This window comes from Bos mutus, chromosome 28, assembly GCF_027580195.1.
Source record: "Bos mutus isolate GX-2022 chromosome 28, NWIPB_WYAK_1.1, whole genome shotgun sequence".
NCBI classification, from domain to species: Eukaryota; Metazoa; Chordata; class Mammalia; order Artiodactyla; family Bovidae; genus Bos; species Bos mutus.
In genome coordinates, this window is record NC_091644.1 from 20,841,695 (window position 1) to 20,860,171 (window position 18,477).

The 18,477-nt window shown below is 40.0% G+C and overlaps 1 protein-coding gene across 3 annotated transcripts in view; it reads left to right on the forward strand.

Moving 5' to 3' along the window:
• The first annotated feature begins 7,815 nt into the window (after window positions 1-7,815).
• The window catches only part of DNA2 (DNA replication helicase/nuclease 2), a 38,520-nt gene continuing 27,858 nt past the window's right edge, over window positions 7,816-18,477 (forward strand). For 2 of the 3 annotated variants that reach the window (XM_070364670.1, XM_005907318.3), the window contains exons 1-5: window positions 7,816-7,968; window positions 9,554-9,739; window positions 10,471-10,654; window positions 12,427-12,572; window positions 17,516-17,647. In XM_070364670.1, the coding sequence (XP_070220771.1) occupies window positions 7,895-7,968; window positions 9,554-9,739; window positions 10,471-10,654; window positions 12,427-12,572; window positions 17,516-17,647 (722 nt within the window). In that variant the 5' untranslated portion in view covers window positions 7,816-7,894. The remainder of the gene's footprint in view (window positions 7,969-9,553; window positions 9,740-10,470; window positions 10,655-12,426; window positions 12,573-17,515; window positions 17,648-18,477) is intronic. The other variant, XM_070364669.1, reaches the window with a different exon arrangement.

Here is an 18,477-nt window from a genome sequence, read left to right on the forward strand (position 1 = left end):
TATCTGTTACAGAGTACCTAGGTTATTAAAAATAAATTTTATTCATATCTCAACAATTACTCCTCTCTTTTAACTATTTACACTATTGAAGCATAAATAAACATAAGTGGTCAGAATGGAAGAATACTTGAAATAATGACAGTATTTATATCTAATTTATTTCAGATCGATAACTCAAAGTGAATCTTGATTGATTATCTTGCATTTGAAGATCGACTATGTCTGTTTTGATTGCCATTGTAATTCTTTTCTTGCCTTTTGGTGGGTACAGCGCTCTGGTCTATGGAATGGGAGAGTGATTTTGTCTAGGGATCGATGAGTGATGTACCCTTCCTAGCTCTTAATGGTGGCCTGTGTGGAGATTGAAAGTTTAGTGGTGATATATATATATGTACACACACACACACACACACATAGTAATGTCTTATCCCATTTTCCCCTGGGTACTCAACATTCATTTATTCAGCACCCACTGTGTGCCAGGGATTATGTCAGCATTTTGTGGGCATACCTTGAGATGTCTCTCAGCGGTCCTTACAGTGTGGTTTGGATTCCCAATAGCATCTATCTCTGGGTACTACACTGGCGGGGTATGTACCACACTTTTTGGTTACTGCGTGTTTACTTATGTTCTCCTAGTTGGTTCTCTCATGGGCAGAGTCATCCCTTCATCTCCTTTTAAGGAGCACAGTGTATGGCACCATAGTAGTTGTTCAGTGATGTTTACTGATGAGCTAAAGGAAGGTTTGGTCCCTGTTTTTGGAGAAAATGTTCTAGTAGGAAGAAATGAGGTACTACTAGTGCAAAGAAAGAACAATTTATTTTATTTATTTATTTATTTTTTTACCGTACGAATGACCTTTATTGTTTGCAGCGGGAAGTGGAAGAGGGGATATGACAGCTCCGGCTCTTGGGGTGGCTCCACAGACCAGACCACACTCCAAGAAAGAACAATTTAGAAAGTTTTTTTTTTCCCCCCCCACAGAGATGTCTTGCTGCTAATTTGAGCCAGGATGAATGGCAAATAATAAAACCTATATTACATGAATAATTCATCACCTTGCAGAATGGGCCGATGATATCTGACACACTTATATAGCAACCATATATTTAAACACTTCCTCACATCAATTCTTTGAATATCAGACACTGTTAGGCACTAGGAATCAATGACAAATGATGAGTTGTGTATTTCCTGAGGATTTACTGTGTTCTGTTGCTTATTTTAAGCACTTCAGATGCCTTAACTCTGTTTCTGCAACAATACTGATAAGAATGGTACTATTAAATACTCCTTTTTTACAGTTGGGATGATTGAGACCCAGGGAGATCAAGTAACTTGTCCAGGTTCACACAATAAGTGGTGGATCTACGGTTCAGATTCAGCCAGTCTGAATCTGCAGCTTAGCCTATTAGACACGATGCTAGTAGACACACTAGTATCCTTCCTATTCAGGTAAAACTCTAATATGTCAAGAAATACAAATCAATTAATAGAATGATTACAGTTTTTGGAAAGTGCCTTTGTTGTTTTCCCCATTCTTGAAATTGGTAATTTATGTTCTTTTTAGTTACTGGTTTAGCTGGAGTCTTTTGAATTTTCTCCATTGTCTGAATTTTTTGTTAATTTCTGTTTCTAAGTACAAATAATTGCTGATAGAGTAGAGTGATCTTTGTAAAAATATAATCAGGCAGGGGCTTCCCTGGTAGCCCAGTGGTGAAGAGCCTGCTGCAAGTTCAGGGGATACAGGTTCAGTCCTGGTCCTGGAGGATACCACATGCCATGGGACAACTAAGCCACAACTAACTGAGCCTGTGCTCTGGGGCCTGTGAGCCACGACTATGAGCCCGTGAGCTGCAACTATGGAAAGTCCTTGAGCACCTTGAACTCGTGCTCTGCAACAAGAGAAACCACTGCAGTGAGAAGCCCAGGCACCGCAGCTAGAGAGTATCCCCCACTTGCCGCAACTATAGAAAGCCTGTGTGCAGCAATGAAGATTCAGAGCCACCATAAATAAACATAAATCCCTTAAAACAACAACAACAACAAAACCCCATAATCAGGCAATTTTATTCCCCTGCTGAAAACCTTCCAGGGCTTCCCATTGCATTTAGAATAAAAGACAAAATCATTACTAGATCTTATACAGCCCTGTAAGTCCATCTGCCTTGTGTCTACTCCAGCCCTGTTTGCTGCTACTCACAGCATGTTGTGAGGAAGCTAGGCAGTCCCTGTAGAGGCTGGCCTCAACTTGCCAGCCATTTGAGTAAGGCATCTTCAAAGTCGATCGCTCAGCTTCCTGATGATGCTTTATGGACAAAGAAAAGCTTTCCTCACAAAATCCTGCCCAAAATGAAAATTCATATGCTAAAAAAATGGTTGTTTGGTGGTTCAGTGGTTAAGACTCCATGCTGCCAATGCAGGAGGTATGAGTTCAATCCCTGGTTGGGGATCCAAGATCCCACATACTGCATGGCTTGGCCAAAAGATTAAATAAATTTTTAAAATGATTTTTTTTACATAGATTAGATAATCATAGCAGGTATTCATGGAAAGCCTACAGCTAGCATCATATTTAATGCTGAAATATTAAATGTTTTCCCCCTGAGGTCAGTAGAAGGCAAAGATGCCCAGTGTCAGAACTTCTGTTTAACCAGTGAACTTAAGTAAATGATGGAGAAGGAAATGGCAACCCACTCCAGTATTCTTGCCTGGAAAGTCATGGACCAGGAGCCTGGTAGGCTACAGTCCATGAAGTGACAAAGAGTTGGACACGACTGAGCGCTTCACTTCACTTAAGTAAATGAAGTTAAAAACAAAGATCAGAGGAAGAAGTAGAACTTCCTCTATTTGTAGATGACATGATTATTTACATAGAAAGTCTTAATGAACTACTATTATCAACTTCTTGCAATTACTAGCAAGGTCTCAGGATATAAGGTAAATTTTAAAAACTATTTTTATATACTAGCAGGAAGCAATTGAAAAACAATCCCATTTAAAGTAGCATAAAAATATAAAACATTTAAATTTAATAAAATATTAATATACAAGAGTTTTACATTGATAATTACAAGATGTTGCTAAGAGACATTAAAGGAAATATATATAAATGGAGAGATAAACCAGGTTTATGAGTTAGAGGTCTCTATATTTTAAAGAAATCAATTCTCAAATCGATTTTTAAGTCTAATGCAATCTCAATTATACTTCCAATAGGCTTTTTGTAGAAACTCACAATTTTTATACTGTGTACAAATTTTTATACAATTCAATTTTTATACAAACTCATTCTAAAGTTTGTATAAAAATTTAAAGGACCTAGAATGTCCAATGAAGGAGGAAATGGCAACCCACTCCAGTATTCTTGCCTAGAAAATCCCGTGGACAGAGGAGCCTGGTGGGCTGCTGTCCATAGGGTCGCACAGAGTCGGACACGACTGAAGCAACTTAGCGTGCATGCATGCATGCATTGGAGAAGGAAATGGCAACCCACTCCATTATTCTTGCCTGGAGAATCCCAGGGACATAGGAGCCTGGTGGGCTGCCGTCTGTGGGGTCACACAGAGTCGGACACAACTGAAGTGACTTAGCAGCAGCAGAATGTCCAAAGCAATCTTATAAATAGCAAAGTACCTGTCTGTATGACTTACTCTACAGCTGTAGTAATCATGACAATGGGGTGCAGACACAAGGATTGACAAACATCAGAAGAACAGAATTGAGAGTCAGAAATGGACCAGCATTTAATTTGATTTTTTTCTTCAACAAGATGCCAGAACAATCCAGTGGGCGATGAGAAGTCTTTTCAGCAGGTGCTACTGGGAAAACTGGATATATACATGGTTGGGGGAAATGGAGTGGGGGGGAATCATGACTCATTCTCTACCTCATACCACACACAAAAATTAATTTGAGATGGATCATAGACCTAAACGAATAAACTGGTGAATTTCAAGAAGAAAACAAAGGAGAATATCTTTACTTCCTCAGTTCAGTTCAGTTCAGTTCAGTCGCTCAGTCGTGTCCAACTCTTTGCGACCCCATGAATCGCAGCACGCCAGGCCTCCCTGTCCGTCACCAACTCCCGGAGTTCACTCAGACTCATATCCATCAAGTCGGTGATGCCATCCAGCCATCTCATCCTCTGTCGTCCCCTTCTCCTCCTGCCCCCAATCCCTCCCAGCATCAGAGTCTTTTCCAATGAGTCAACTCTGCATGAGGTGGCCAAAGTACTGGAGTTTCAGCTTTAGCATCATTCCTTCCGATGAACACCCAGGACTGATCTCCTTTAGAATGGACTGGGTGGACCTCCTTGCAGTCCAAGGGACTCTCAAGAGTCTTCTCCAACACCACAGTTCAAAAGCATCAATTCTTTGGCACTCAGCCTTCTTCACAGTCCAACTCTCACATCCATACATGACCACTGGAAAAACCATAGCCTTGACTAGATGGACCTTTGTTGGCAAAGTAATGTCTCTGCTTATCTAGGTTGGTCATAACTTTTCTTCCAAGGAGTAAGTGTCTTTTAATTTCATGGCTGCAGTCACCATCTGCAGTGATTTTGGAGCCCAGAAAAATAAAGTCTGACACTGTTTCCACTGTTTCCCTATCTATTTGCCATGAAGTGATGGGACCAGATGCCATGATCTTAGTTTTCTGAGTGTTGAGCTTCAAGCCAACTTTTTCACTCTCCTCTTTCACTTTCATCAAGAGGGTTTTAGTTCCTCTTCACTTTCTGCCATAAGCGTGGTATCATCTGCATAGCTGAGGTTATTGATATTTCTCCCGGCAATCTTGATTCCAGCTTGTGCTTCCTCCAGCCCAGCGTTTCACATGATGTATTCTGCAAAGAAGTTAAATAAGCAGGGTGACAATATACAGCCTTGATGTACTCCTTTTCCTATTTGGAACCAGTCTGTTGTTCCATGTCCAGTTCTAACTGTTGCTTCCTGACCTGCATATAGGTTTCTCAAGAGGCAGGTCAGGTGGTCTGGTATTCCCATCTCTTTCAGAATTTTCCACAGTTTATTGTGATCCACACAGTCAAAGGCTTTGGCATAGTCAATAAAGCAGAAATAGATGTTTTTCTGGAAATCTCTTGCTTTTTTGATGATCCAGCAGATGTTGGCAATTTGATCTCTGGTTCCTCTGCCTTTTCTAAAACCAGCTTGAATATCTGGAAGTTCACGGTTCACGTATTGCTGAAGCCTGGCTTGGAGAATTTTGAGCATTACTTTACTTCCTAGGAGTTGGCAAAGATTCCTTAGGTCACAGAAAGTGAAAAGCATAGATGAAAAATGGATAAATCAGTCTTGATATAGATGAAAACTTATGCATAGCTAAAGATCTTGTTACTGAACTGAACTTGGGTCTCCTCACCTGTGCAGTAGAGCCACTGACACTGTGTTGTGGTGAAGGAAAGTGCAGCATTTATTATAAGATGCTAATACAAGAAGACAGAGAAGGCGATGGCACCCACTCCAGTACTCTCACCTGGAAAACCCCATGGGCGGAGCAGCCTGGTAGGCCACAGTCCATGGTGTCGCTAAGAGTCACATACAACTGAGCGACTTCACTTTCACTTTTCACTTTCATGCATTGGAGAAGGAAATGGCAGCCCACTCCAGTGTTCTTGCCTGGAGAATCCCAGGGACGGGGGAGCCTGGTGGGCTGCCGTCTATGGGGTTGCACAGAGTCGGACACGACTGAAGTGACTTAGCAGCAGTAGCAATACAAGCAGAATGGGTGGCTCTACTCTAATATCCCAAAGTCCCTGAAAGCGTTTCAGCAAAGCATGTCTTGATAATTTTATACGAATAAACATGAATATGAAAGATACCTTTAAAAAAAAATTCATTGGAGTATAGTTGATTTACAATGTTGTGTTAGTTTCTGCTGTATAGCAAAGTAAATTAGTTTTACATATACATATAGGTCATTACAGAGTATTGAGTAGAGTTCCCTGTGCCATACAATAGGTTCTTAATATCTATTTTTTCAAAGTTATCTATTTTACATATAGTAAAGATTATTTTTGAGTTGGGTTATACCCATATACAGTATTTATTTTTTACTCATTTCTGTATATTTTAAATATTCCATTGCATATTATTTTTTTTTCAATTTAAAATTATTTATTTTAATTGGAGGCCAAACATGAATCCACCATGGGTGTACACGTGTTCTTCATCCTGAACCCCCCTCCCACCTTCCTCCTTGTACCATCCCTCTGGGTCATCCCAGTGCACCAGCCCCAAGCATCCTGTATCATGCATCAAACCTGGAGTGGTGATTAGTTTCTCATATGATATTATACATGTTTCAATGCCATTCTCCCAAATCATCCCACCCTCTCCCTCTCCCACAGAGTCCAAAAGATTGTTCTATGCATCTGTGTCTCTTTTGCTCTCTTGCATACAGAGTTATCATTACCGTCTTTCTAAATTCCATATATATGCCTTAGTATACTGTATTGGTGTTTTTCTTTCTGGCTTACTTCACTCTGTATAATAGGCTCCAGTTTCATCCACCTCATTAGAACTAATTCAAATGTATTATTTTTAATGGCTGAGTAATACTCTATTGTGTATATGTACCACAGCTTTCTTATCCATTCATCTGCTAAAGGTGGTTTTTAATTGTGTATGCAAAGAAATGGATTTTTAATTCAAAAATTAAAAAATAAAAGTAAAAGAAAAGTGAATAGGAGTTGAAATTAGATATAGGCTTGATAAAAAATTCTTTAAAGCAGGTTTCCTCAGGAAGGTGGCTAAGAGAGTAAGTTCCATCAAGGTAACATTTTCAGGATGGGAGGTGCTGGGTCACATTACAAGCCTGGGAGCTATCTGATAATGAGGGCCAAACTGATAACAGAAGAGAATGCCCTAGAGAATGTAAGGTGGCTCTAGTGGTAAAGAACCTGCATACCAATGCAGTAGACTCAAGAGACAGGGGTTTGATACCTAGGCTGGAAGATACCCTGGAGGAGGAAAATGGCAATCCACTCTAGTATTTTTGCCTGAATTCCACGGACAAGAGGAACCTGGTAGGCTACAGTCCACGGTGTCACAACGAGTTGGACATGACTGAACACACACACACACACACACACACAATGTAAGAGTGCTTGGGATCTCCTACACACACACAATGTAAGAGTGCTTAGGATCACATACACACACACACACACACACACAATGTAAGCGTGCTTGGGATCTGCTACACACACACAATGTAAAAGTGCTTAGGATCACATACACACACACACACACATACACACAATGTAAGAGTGCTTGGGATCCCACTGTACAAGTGGAGGGACTGTCCACGAATAGGAGGCATTACTGAAAAAAATGGAAAAAGGTTATAAAACAGGGAACAGATAGATATAGCCATGGCACGATGAGGAAGTTCTCATCTGACAGTTTGAATTTTCTCAACTGAGTTTTTCAGAAAAAAAAAAAGGAGGAGAGGTGTTTTTTTTTTTTTCCCAAAGAGTGAAAATTTCCAGATTCAAACAAGGGAAGCCTGAGTTTGGACAACAGCAAATAGTTCATTCATTCTAAGTGCCTGTGTTGGACACACGGGTCTGCGAGTCTAGAGAAAGGGCGGAAGTATTTAGAATGGGCCAGATTACGAAGACTCCCAGTTTTCCAAACCCTAAGGCAAAGGAGCAAAGGCGCCTTCCAGTTCTTGGTTCCCCAGGTGCGACTCTCCACGAGAGGCTCACCTGGCACTGGAGGAGCTGCCTGCGCATGTCTCTTCGGACCGCTGCTGGTCAGCGCATGCGCACGGCACCTCGTGGACTCGCGCTCCTTTTCCCCGCCACTGTTGTTGCCCCGGGGTTCCCCTGATTTTACCCGGCGGTGGTTTGCGATCTCGGCGGCCAGAATGGAGCGAGTGGACGAACTGGAGCTGCTAATGGAGAAGAGTTTCTGGCAGGAGGCTGAGCCACCAGCGGAGCTGTGAGCGGAGCGGGGGGTGGGCCTGGGAGTATAGCGGGAGATTTGAAAAGAAAGGAGCGGAAGAGGCTGCATCCACGCCTCCGCGGACCCGGGCTCCGAGCACAGTGACCGAGCTCACGTCCCGGAGTTCCCGACGAACTTCCGGAGCTGGGGTCCGCTTCGCAGCTTCTCTCTGGGGCCAAGCCCGAGCCAGAGCTTGAATACTTTTCCTCCTCCAGAGGTTCATTCTTAACCTCTTTCCTGAATTTGGGGAGTCTCAGCCACCTTACATGTCTTCAGGAAAGGAAATTGCAACTGCTAGGTCCTTTTCTTGAAGTTTAGGTGAAGAAAGTTATCCAGGGAGAAGTCTGTACTCTCAAGTCGGCTTAAATGATTGGGGAAACTTGACCCGCAAGCGTAGTGTAGAATTTCTGTCAGTAGTAATGATCAGATCAGATCAGAAGCTCAGTCGTGTCCGACTCTTTGCGACCCCATGAATCGCAGCATGCCAGGCCTCCCTGTCCAATACCAACTCCCTGAGTTCACTGAGACTCACGTCCATCGTAGTAATGATAATGAGGCTAATTATTGTTGACGGATCTTTGCGCTTTGGGTTTTGATCAGCAATACCTTTTGGGAGATCCTTAAAGCGTCCCAGCTGATTTTGGGAAATTCATGGCCCGTGGGTACGTGGGGTAGGTGAATGAAGCGGTTACAAGATAATTGTGAAATTGACTTTCCCATTAGAAATAAGAAATTTCTGAGTTATTCTATGAAGAATGGTTAATGTGACAGGTATTAAGCTTGCTTTCTCTACAAAGCATGAGCTAGTTGATCCCCAATGGAATTTTATAGGATTTCCTGCATTAAATAGTAGGTTGGACTAAATGTCTAAGTACTCGCCTAATTGAAATGTTAATATAATAATGAAATTCACTGTAGGACTTGCAACAAACCGCCCATACTACATTTTCCCATAACAGACATCTTTTATGTTCAAAAGGATAGTGTCCTAGACATTTCCTTTTACTTGTACTTTGGGAAGGCTTGCACCAGTGGTAGGAATTTGTTGTTTAAAATTTTTCAATTTATCATTAGCCCTCATAATCATAGATGTCCCAAAGAACTCCTCATAGAGCTTATATTTTGAAAAACTCGTATCATGAACGTTTTAAATGGCATTCCTTCTGGGAAGTGGGGCTTCCCCGGTGGCTCAGAAGGTAAAGCATCTGCCTGTAATGCTGGAGACCTGGGTTCCATCCCTGGGTCGGGAAAATCCCCTGGAAAAGGAAATGGCAACCTACTGTAGTATTCTTGCCTGGAAGATCCCGTGGATGGAGGAGCCTGGTAGGCTACAGTCCATAGGGTCTCAGAGAGTCCGACACAACTGAGCGACTTCACTTTCTGGGAAGTTGTTTTTTTGTTTGTTTTTTTCTGTAATAGGAATTCTGCTATGCCCTTGCTCTCTTAATTTTTACCTCTTTTCGCCAGTGATCATTGTGATAAGCTTTCCAGAAGAAACCTAGAAGGTTTGTGGATAAAGGAGATTGGATGGCTTCTAATTTCATGCTTGTGCTACAGTGGTTCTGTATGTGTTATGCTTTAGATTTCAGAAGAAGAAGGTGGAAGCTTCCTTTTCTAAGATAGTTCTGAGCAGAGGAATGGATAACCGGTACCTGGTATTAGCAGTCGATATTGTACAGAGTGAAGAAGGAAACCATGAAAAGCACCTAATCATCACTGCTTCCCAGTCGCTAGAATATAAAGAACTGTGTATCCTTAGGAATGACTGGTAATTTTTGTGTGACTTTGAGCAATGATGTGGCAGAAGCTTAATGGTACTGTCTTAAAAACTAACATGTGGGCTTGTGTGGATGTTGCAATAATTTAATTGTTAATAAAGAGAATAGATATGAACTCAGATTAAATCTGCAAAAATTGTGCATCTCAGGTCCCTTATTCCAAAACTTGATTTTCATTGTCATTTGAAAATCAAGTACAAGGGGACTTATTACATTACTACTTCCTATTTCCCAGTACTTTCTGGGATTGCAGCTTAAAAACTCATTTAGTTCTCACTAAGGGCAAAATTAGTCATAAGAACATCCTTAGACTCTGAATTTCGCTACTCGAGCAATGTATGGTATGTGAGGGGTGAGGGGGAAATGCAGAGGTGAAGGTCTGACTTTGTCTAGGTTGCAACTTTGATGGTTTGAACTAGATAAATATGATTTTGTTCTTGGTATATTGGGTTTGGCATCATGCCTCAGAACTTACAGAAGCTGTAGACATAAGTTTTACAGAATGAGAGAATCATTAAGAATGAGAGAATTATTATTATAACAACCTCATCGATACTTGGAGCTATATGTTACACTATTAATGATTTGATAGTTTTTGCAGTAGGTGATGGAAGACCCCAAAATTTAGAAATTATTTCTTTACATAAAATACTCGTTTATTTTTAAAGCCCCTTAACATGTTTAAATGTAGGAATCTAAATTTTGTGTACCTTATTTTTAGGTGCTCTGTACCAGTAGAGCCAGGGGACATCATTCATTTGGAAGGAGACTGCATATCCAATACTTGGATAATAGATGAAGATTTTGGATATTTGATTCTATATCCCGACATGCTGATTTCTGGCACAAGCATAGCCAGTAGTATTCGATGCATGAGAAGAGCTGTTCTGAGTGAAACATTCAGGGTGAATAATATTAACAGCCAATGTTTCTACAGGGTCTTAAGAGTTTACAGAGCACTTTTACACTCTTACTTAATCCTCCTAAAATCTTGTGAGTAGATGGTATTAATCAGCTGCATTTTACATTTTACAGACAAGGAACATCAGGCTCAGAGAAGTTAAGTGACTTGTCCAGAGTTACTGTAGCTAGTAGATGGCGAGGCTAGGAGTCAAGGCCAGTACCCTAAGAATCCTTTGAATCTTATTTAACATTTAATAAAATAAGCAATTCTAATAGTAAGATAAATAATTTAAGTGATAAAATTTTTAATTTAATACATCTGGGTATTTCCAAACTTGGCTTCATGTGATTCTCAGTGAAAGTAAATATGACAGTCTCTTTTAAAGATATTATAATGGAAATTTTCAAACATACAAAAAGAGATGGTTATTATAAACTCCCATGTACCCATTTTGTTGTTCTTAAAGACTGTATTTTGCAACTTAAAACTACTTTGCAAATTAAAGCTGAGGATTTAAAAAACATATAAGTACAATATCTTTATCATACCTGATAAAATTACCAGTAATTCCTTAAGTTAATCTAATTCTCAGTTTATCTCTTAATGTCTTTTGTCAAAAATGTTTTTATTCAGTTTGTTAGCATCAGTATGCAAATGAGATCTTTGTATTGTATTTGGTTGATGTATCTCATAGTTTATTTAATCTGTATTCTGCTTTTCACCCACTCCCTTTCAATGCCATTATTTTTTGAAGAACTTGGGTTTTTAATTGTTAAGTTTTTTCTTTCTCTTAGGGTATTCTTTATACAGTTTGTATGTATATAGAAAATAAAATACAGCTAAACAAAAAGAGAAAAAGAAGGAACAATACCTAAGTAGATTTTCTAATAGTCTTAGTTATCACTTATTTGTAGTTTTTTTTTTTTTTTAATTGGTTGTTTTCTTCAGCTGTTGGGGGGGTGGTTACTATTAATTTCTGTTTTAACTGCATATTATAAAGCAGACCTGAATACCTTAATCTTTTAAAACTTTATTTTGAAATAATTTTAGACTCACATAGAACTTAAAAAATTAGGACAGGGAATTCCTCTGTAAGTTAATTTTAAAATTACTGATGGGTGTTTTGGTGAACTTAATCTTGTTTTTTGATAGTTTCAAGGGGAAGATCCAGGCTAATAAAAGAGTTCATTGAAAAATAGTTTTTGAGTGTCAAGAGCTTGTCAAAATCTCTGCTGTAGGGAATTCCCTGGTGGTCCAATGGTTAGGACTCTGCACTTTCACTGCTGGGGCCTGGGTTCAGCCCCGGATTGGGGAACTAGGATCCCACAGCTGGGCAGTGCCACCAAAAAAAAAATCTCTGCTCTGAGTTTATTTTGTGTTTGAGTATTTTACTCACATGAGTTTATAAGCTATGTCTTTATTAACTATTCTATGTGGGTTTATTATAAAGTGAAATTAGAGACAAATTATGTTAAATATTAATATTAGAATATATTGAACTTTTTCCATATAGGTTATTTTTAATTCTTTCAAAATGGAAATACAGTGATTTGAAAAATATCTTACTCATAAAATAATTCAGGTAATTCTAAATTGAAGAAAGTGAAAGCCACCTATAATTTCACTCACCAGAAAAGAATTATTTAATATTTTGGCATTTGTCTCACCAGTGCGCTTTGGCTATGCTAGTTCAATACGTTAGGTAATAAATATAGGATCATGTCCATTGATATGTTGTGAAATAAAATGTTTGTATGACTTTTTTTTTGATAGAGCTCTGATCCAGCCACACGCCAAATGCTGATTGGTACTGTTCTTCATGAAGTATTTCAAAAAGCAGTAAGTGATAGTTTTGCCCCAGAAAAGCTACAAGAACTTGCTTCTCAAACTATTCAAGAAATAAGGCATCTGAAGGAAATGTAAGTAGTTAGGAGAGGAACTCTAGATACAGTTTTGTTATATAACTTCTTCCCTGGCATCTGTAAGATATTTGGCTCTTAGACTATTACATATGTCAGTATAATACTAGAATGCAGATTTCAGGGTTGTCGTATCCCGCCACAATTCTGTGAAGAGCTTCTGAAATTGCAGAACAGGAATTCTTTGGCTAAAAATATCTAAATTTTCTCTGTATGCACAATAGGCCCCATAGCTGCACTCAGAGAATGGGAACTTTTTGTTTTACTTCTAGAAACATTGTGACAGCCTGAAAATTGTCTGGGGTTGAATATCAGATGGACCTCCTTTCAGATTCTAGCTTTGCCAGGTTTATGACTAAACAAGTTACTGAAAGATTCTGAAAAGGGTGATAATACCTGTTTTGCAGACTTTCTGTGACAGTGGAGATAATGTATGGAAACCCACAAATGGCTAATCATTGGCATCTTATGAGTGACTACCTGCAGAGGGACTGGCATATTCTGTCTTTGTTTTCTCCTTCACTTTTATTGCAGTTCATCTTTTTTTCACAGAAGTGTTTTTATTAGTGCTGATTTTGCTTTCCAGACTAGTTGACATAAACCTACTTCTCCTGATTGTAGTTCTATTTATTTCATTGTTTAAATAGGAAAAACGTGTTCCGTAATTCCATACCAATTTACTAATACGTACAACCTATTGTCTCTTTTAAAAAGATTTCTTTATATTTTGGCTGTGGTGGCGTGGCTCTTCGTTGCTGCACTTGGGCTTTCTCTAGTTGCAGTGACTGGGGGCTGCTCTTCATTGCGGTTCACAGGCTTCTCATCGCGGTGGCTTTTCTCTTGTGGAGCACAGGCTGTTGGCGTGCAGGCTTCAGTAGTTGCAGTGCTTGGGCTCAGTTGTTGCGGCTCATGGGCTCCGGAGCTTGCGCTCAGTAGTGGTGCACAGGCTTTGTCGCTCTGTAGCATGTGGGATCTTCCCCGACCAGGGGTCAAACCATTGCACTGCAAGGCAGATTCTCAGCCAGTGGGTCACCAGGGAAGCCCCAACCTATTGTCTTAAAAATGTTTTAAAGAGGACTTCCCTGATGGTCCAGTGGTTTAGAATTCACCTTCCGCTGCAGTGGATGTGGTGGGTTCAATCAATTTTGTCCAATAATGTTCTTTGAAGTGTTTTTTTCCTCTCTAGGACAGGATCCAGTCTGAGAACATTTTTTTTTTTTTTTGAGAACATTTTTTAAGAAAATATTTGTCTATTAATTTATTTGGCTGTGCCAGGTCTTAGTAGTATCATGCAGGATCTTTAACTGTGGCATGTGGGATCTAGTTCCCTCACCAGGGAACAAATCTGGACCCCTTACATGGGGTGTCTTAGCTGTTGGACCGCTAGGGAAGTCCCCTGGTCTGGGTACATTTAAAGTTTTTATATATACTGTCAGATTGGTCTACATAGACCTTGTCCTGTTTCTTTCTTTCATTTTTTCCTGTTTTATTGAGATGTCAGAAAGTGTGTGTTAGTTGCTCAGTCGGGTCTGACTCTTTGTGACCCCATGGACTGTAACCTGCCAGGCTCCTCTGTCCATGGAATTCTCCAGGCAAGAATACTGGAGTGGATTGCCATTTCTTTCTCCAGGGGATCTTTCCGGCTTCAGGGATTGAACCTGGGTCGCCTTCATTGCGGACAGATTCTTTACCATCTGAGCCACCAGGGAAGCCCATTGGGATGTCATTGACATATAATATTGTATTAATTTAAGGTATGAAACATAAAGGTTTAATATGTCTGTATATTTCAAAATTCATTTTGCATTTCTGTAGACAATCTATTGGTCCTTGTTTCCCCCACATCCTCACCTATATCATCTTTTATCCACTGGAAGGTGCCAGATTTTAAGCAGCCATTTTCAAACAAATAGCTTTTGCCTTGTGTGGGCTGATTGTGTTTCTCTAGGTCATTTGGGGCACTTTGCGGGCACCTTGGTGTTAGCAATTGCTCCCTGGTTTGAGATATTTCAGTTTTACCTTCAACCTGAAGTTGGTTTTGTGCTTAGGCCAACCTATCTTGGCAGAGCTAGGGTTGCTAATTCTGTCTTTCCTGCTGAACTGGCTCTCCTAGAGGGACTGATAGGGCTCTGCTCTGTTAGTTCTGGTAAGCCAGAGTTAGCAGAAACCTAGGAAAGAGGGAGCTTATTAAATTTGATAGCCCAAATGTTGCAGAGTTATATGGTAAATTTGCAGTGTTCTGGAGTCTCAGAGTTTGATGGATATGTTATGGTGCTTTCTTTAGAAGGTGAGAAAATGGTAAGGTTTGTCGTTTGAAAGGAATTTGCAGAGTATCGGTGGTTATGCTAGTACCCAGGTGAACTCAGGGCTGCAGGGAGAAAATAATGCCAATAAATTATTAAAACATAGTGTGAAAATGAAAGTCGCTCATTTGTGTCCGACTCTTTGGGACCCCATGGACTGTATGGTCCATGGAATTCTTCAGGCCAGAATACTGGAGTGGGTAGCCTTTCCCTTCTCCAGAGGATCTTCCCAACCCAGGGATCGAACCAGGTCTCCCGCATTGTGGGCAGATTCTTTACCAGCTGAGCTGCAAGGGAAGCCCAAGAATACTGGAGTGGGTAGCCTATCCCTTCTCCAGCGGGTCTTCCTGACCCAGGAATGGAACCGGGGTCTCCTGCACTGCAGGTGGATTCTTTACCAACTGAGCTATGAGGGAAGTCCCGAAACACAGCGTAGAGGGAGCATGAGGGTTAAGAACTTAAATTCCCAAGCTGGAGCTGTGTGTCCTTTGGAAGTAACTGCTGAGCTTCAGTTTCCTCAGTTCTAAAAAGGGATGACGATAGTAGTATCTCATAGAGAGAGAACGAGGGTTGAAAGTGTTCATGTAAAGCACCTAGAATAGTGCCTGGCCTAGAGTCAGTGCTGTATGAGTATTCACTGTTATCATTTTCATATCTTGTTGAATTCTTGTCATATGCCAAGTACTTTACATAGGCTGTTTTACTTGCTCCTCAAACCAATTTGTGTGGTAGTTATCATCTCACCTTATAGATGAAGAAACTGAGGCTTGGTTAACAATGAGTGGCTCAGGGCTTCCCTGGTGGCTCATTGGTAAAGAATCCACTTGCCAGCGCAGGAGACGCAGGTTTGATCCCTGGTCTGGGCAGACGTGCTGCAGTGCAGCTAAGCCTGTGTACCACAGCTATTGAGCTTGCACTCTAGAGTCTGGGATGCGCAACTCCTGAGCCCTTGTGCCGCAGCTGCTGAAGCCTGTGCGCCCTGGAGCCCGTGCTCTGCAGCATGAGAAGCCACCACAAAGAGAAGCCTGCACACTGCAGCTGGATAGCAGCCCCGCTTGCTGCAGCTAGAGAAAAGCTGGCACAGCAGCAGAGATCCAGCACAGCCAAAAATCAATAAATTATTTTAAAAAAGAGAGAAACAGTGACTGGCTCAAAGTTATACATTTAGTAAAGATGTGTAAATAAAGAATTAGGATTCAAACCTAAGTGTGATCTGACACAGAAACACGTGTGCTGTTGATATTCTAGAGTAGTTATTAAGGTTGTGATGCTTAAATATAAAGATGGAGCTGGGAGAACCATCACGGAAGGTGATAGCAATTCTCAGAACTTTTTGCTCTCAGGACCTTGTTAACACTAAAATATTATTGAGGACCCTAAGAGCTTTTGTTTACTAGGGTTATATCTGTAGATAATTACTGTATTAGAAATGAAAGCTGATGCAGTTTTTAAATATTTATTGATTAATTTAAAATAATAACAGCCCATTCCACATTAACATAAATAAGTTTAATGAAAAATAACTATTTTTGAAAAAAATGTAATGAGACAAGTGACATTGTTTTACATTTTGGCAAATGCTTTAATTTTATAACTTAATACTAGACACCTAGTTTCTTATATCTGTTTCTGCATTCTCTATATTGCTATATTGTGTGTGTGTATGTGGACTCAGAAATCTCCACTGTGTACTCAGGAGAGAACAAGAGCAAAAAGGCAAATAATGTTGTAGAATTATTATGACACAGTTTTGACCTTGCAGGCACCCTGAAAAACTGAGACTAGATTCTGTTAGTCTTTCCTGACTTTTGACCCAACAAGTTAATAGTCCTACAGATTGTCCTTTGACCTAGTAAGGCTGATGTTCCATTTCTGTTCCTATGGCCTTTTTTCCTCTTTTACATTTCTACTTTCCATTGCTGGGCTTTAGGACCAACAATTATGGTTTATTTTTTACCCTTGAAGTGTAACTGGGCCCTATTAGACCTGAGATGGTAGGAGTTGGAGCAAATATAAAACTCGATGTCATGTCACTGTTACTTGGATTCTTTTTGTGTATGTGGTAAAATACACGTAGCATTAAAAAATCATAATCTTTTATTTTTTACTTTTGGCCATGTGGCATGCAGGATCTTAGTTCCCCTGCAGTGGAAGCACAGAGTCTTACCGCTGGACCACCAGGGAAATCCCCCAAATCACAGTCTTAACCACTTTTAAGGGTAGAGTTCAGTGTCATTAGTACATTGACGTTGTGTAAACGTTACCATCATCCACATCCAGAACTTTTTTGTCTTTCCAAACTGAAACCTTATATCCATTGAACAACTCCTCACTTCCCCCAGTCCCTGGCAGTCACCATCCTTTCTGTCTCTATGAATTTGACTAGTACAGGTACCTCACGTTAAGTGGTCATACAGTATTTTTTGTTATTGGCTTATTCAGGATAATGGCAAGTTTCATATATGTTGTAACATGTATCAGAATTTCTTTCCTATCCAAGGCTAAATAGCATTCCATTGTATCACATTTAATTGACTTTTTGTCGTTGATGGGTGCTTGGGTTGCTTATATGAATGTTTTTGTCCTTGTTTACTTTTTTCATATTTAAACTTTCATATTTAATTTTTCTTATTTTGATAGGTATCGCCTAAAATTGAATCAAGATGAAATAAAACAAGAAGTAGAGGAGTATCTTCCTTCATTTTCTAAATGGGCTGGAGATTTCATGCATAAACATACTTCAACTGACTTCCCTCAGATGCAGCTCTCTCTGTAAGAAACCCATTTTTGTGTATATAGTGTTTATGTGTTTAGTCCAGGATTTTATTCAAAATGTTGAATTAAAGCTTTTTAGAGGTCAAGTTGAACTTACCAGGTGGCGCAGTGGTAAAGAATCTGCCTGCCAGTGCAGGAGACGCAAGAGATGTGGGTTTGATCCCTGGGTTTGATCCCTGGGTTGGGAAGATCCCCTGGAGTAGGAAATGGCAACCCACTCCAGTATTCTTGCCTGGAAAATTCCATGGACAGAGGAGTCTGGTGGGCTGTAGCCCATGGGGTTGCAAAGAGTCATACACCACTGAGCGCCTGAGCACACACACAGAGATCAAGTCCTGAAAACTAGCCTTTTTGTTTGCTTTTGTTATAAATTGCAGTCCTGAGTATCTTTCTCGGACCAAAAAAAATAATCTAACAAATAGAAAATTCTATTTTCATTTTAGTAAAATTTATAATTTTTGGATGTAGGTATGTTTTTTTTTAATAAAATTTTCAGTTTGTAAATATTTGGGGGTGTTTCTTAATATCACGTGTATTTCTCTGTGTTACTATCATGTATGGACTGTCTCATGTTGATTGCCATGGATTTGTACTTTATGTTTAAATACTGTGTTTAGCCATTCAATACTGTTTGGCTTTTGGTTGGTTTCTTTTTCTTCTTTTCCTGCTTAAAGTAGCATTGGTATAAATTTGTAGGTAGTCCTTTTTTCCTCCCACTGTTTGCCCGTTTGGCAAATATTTATTACAAGCCTAATGGGTGCCAAGTAGTGATCTAGGCACTGGGATCGCAGTAGTGGATAGAAAAAAAAGCTACTGACTTCATGGTG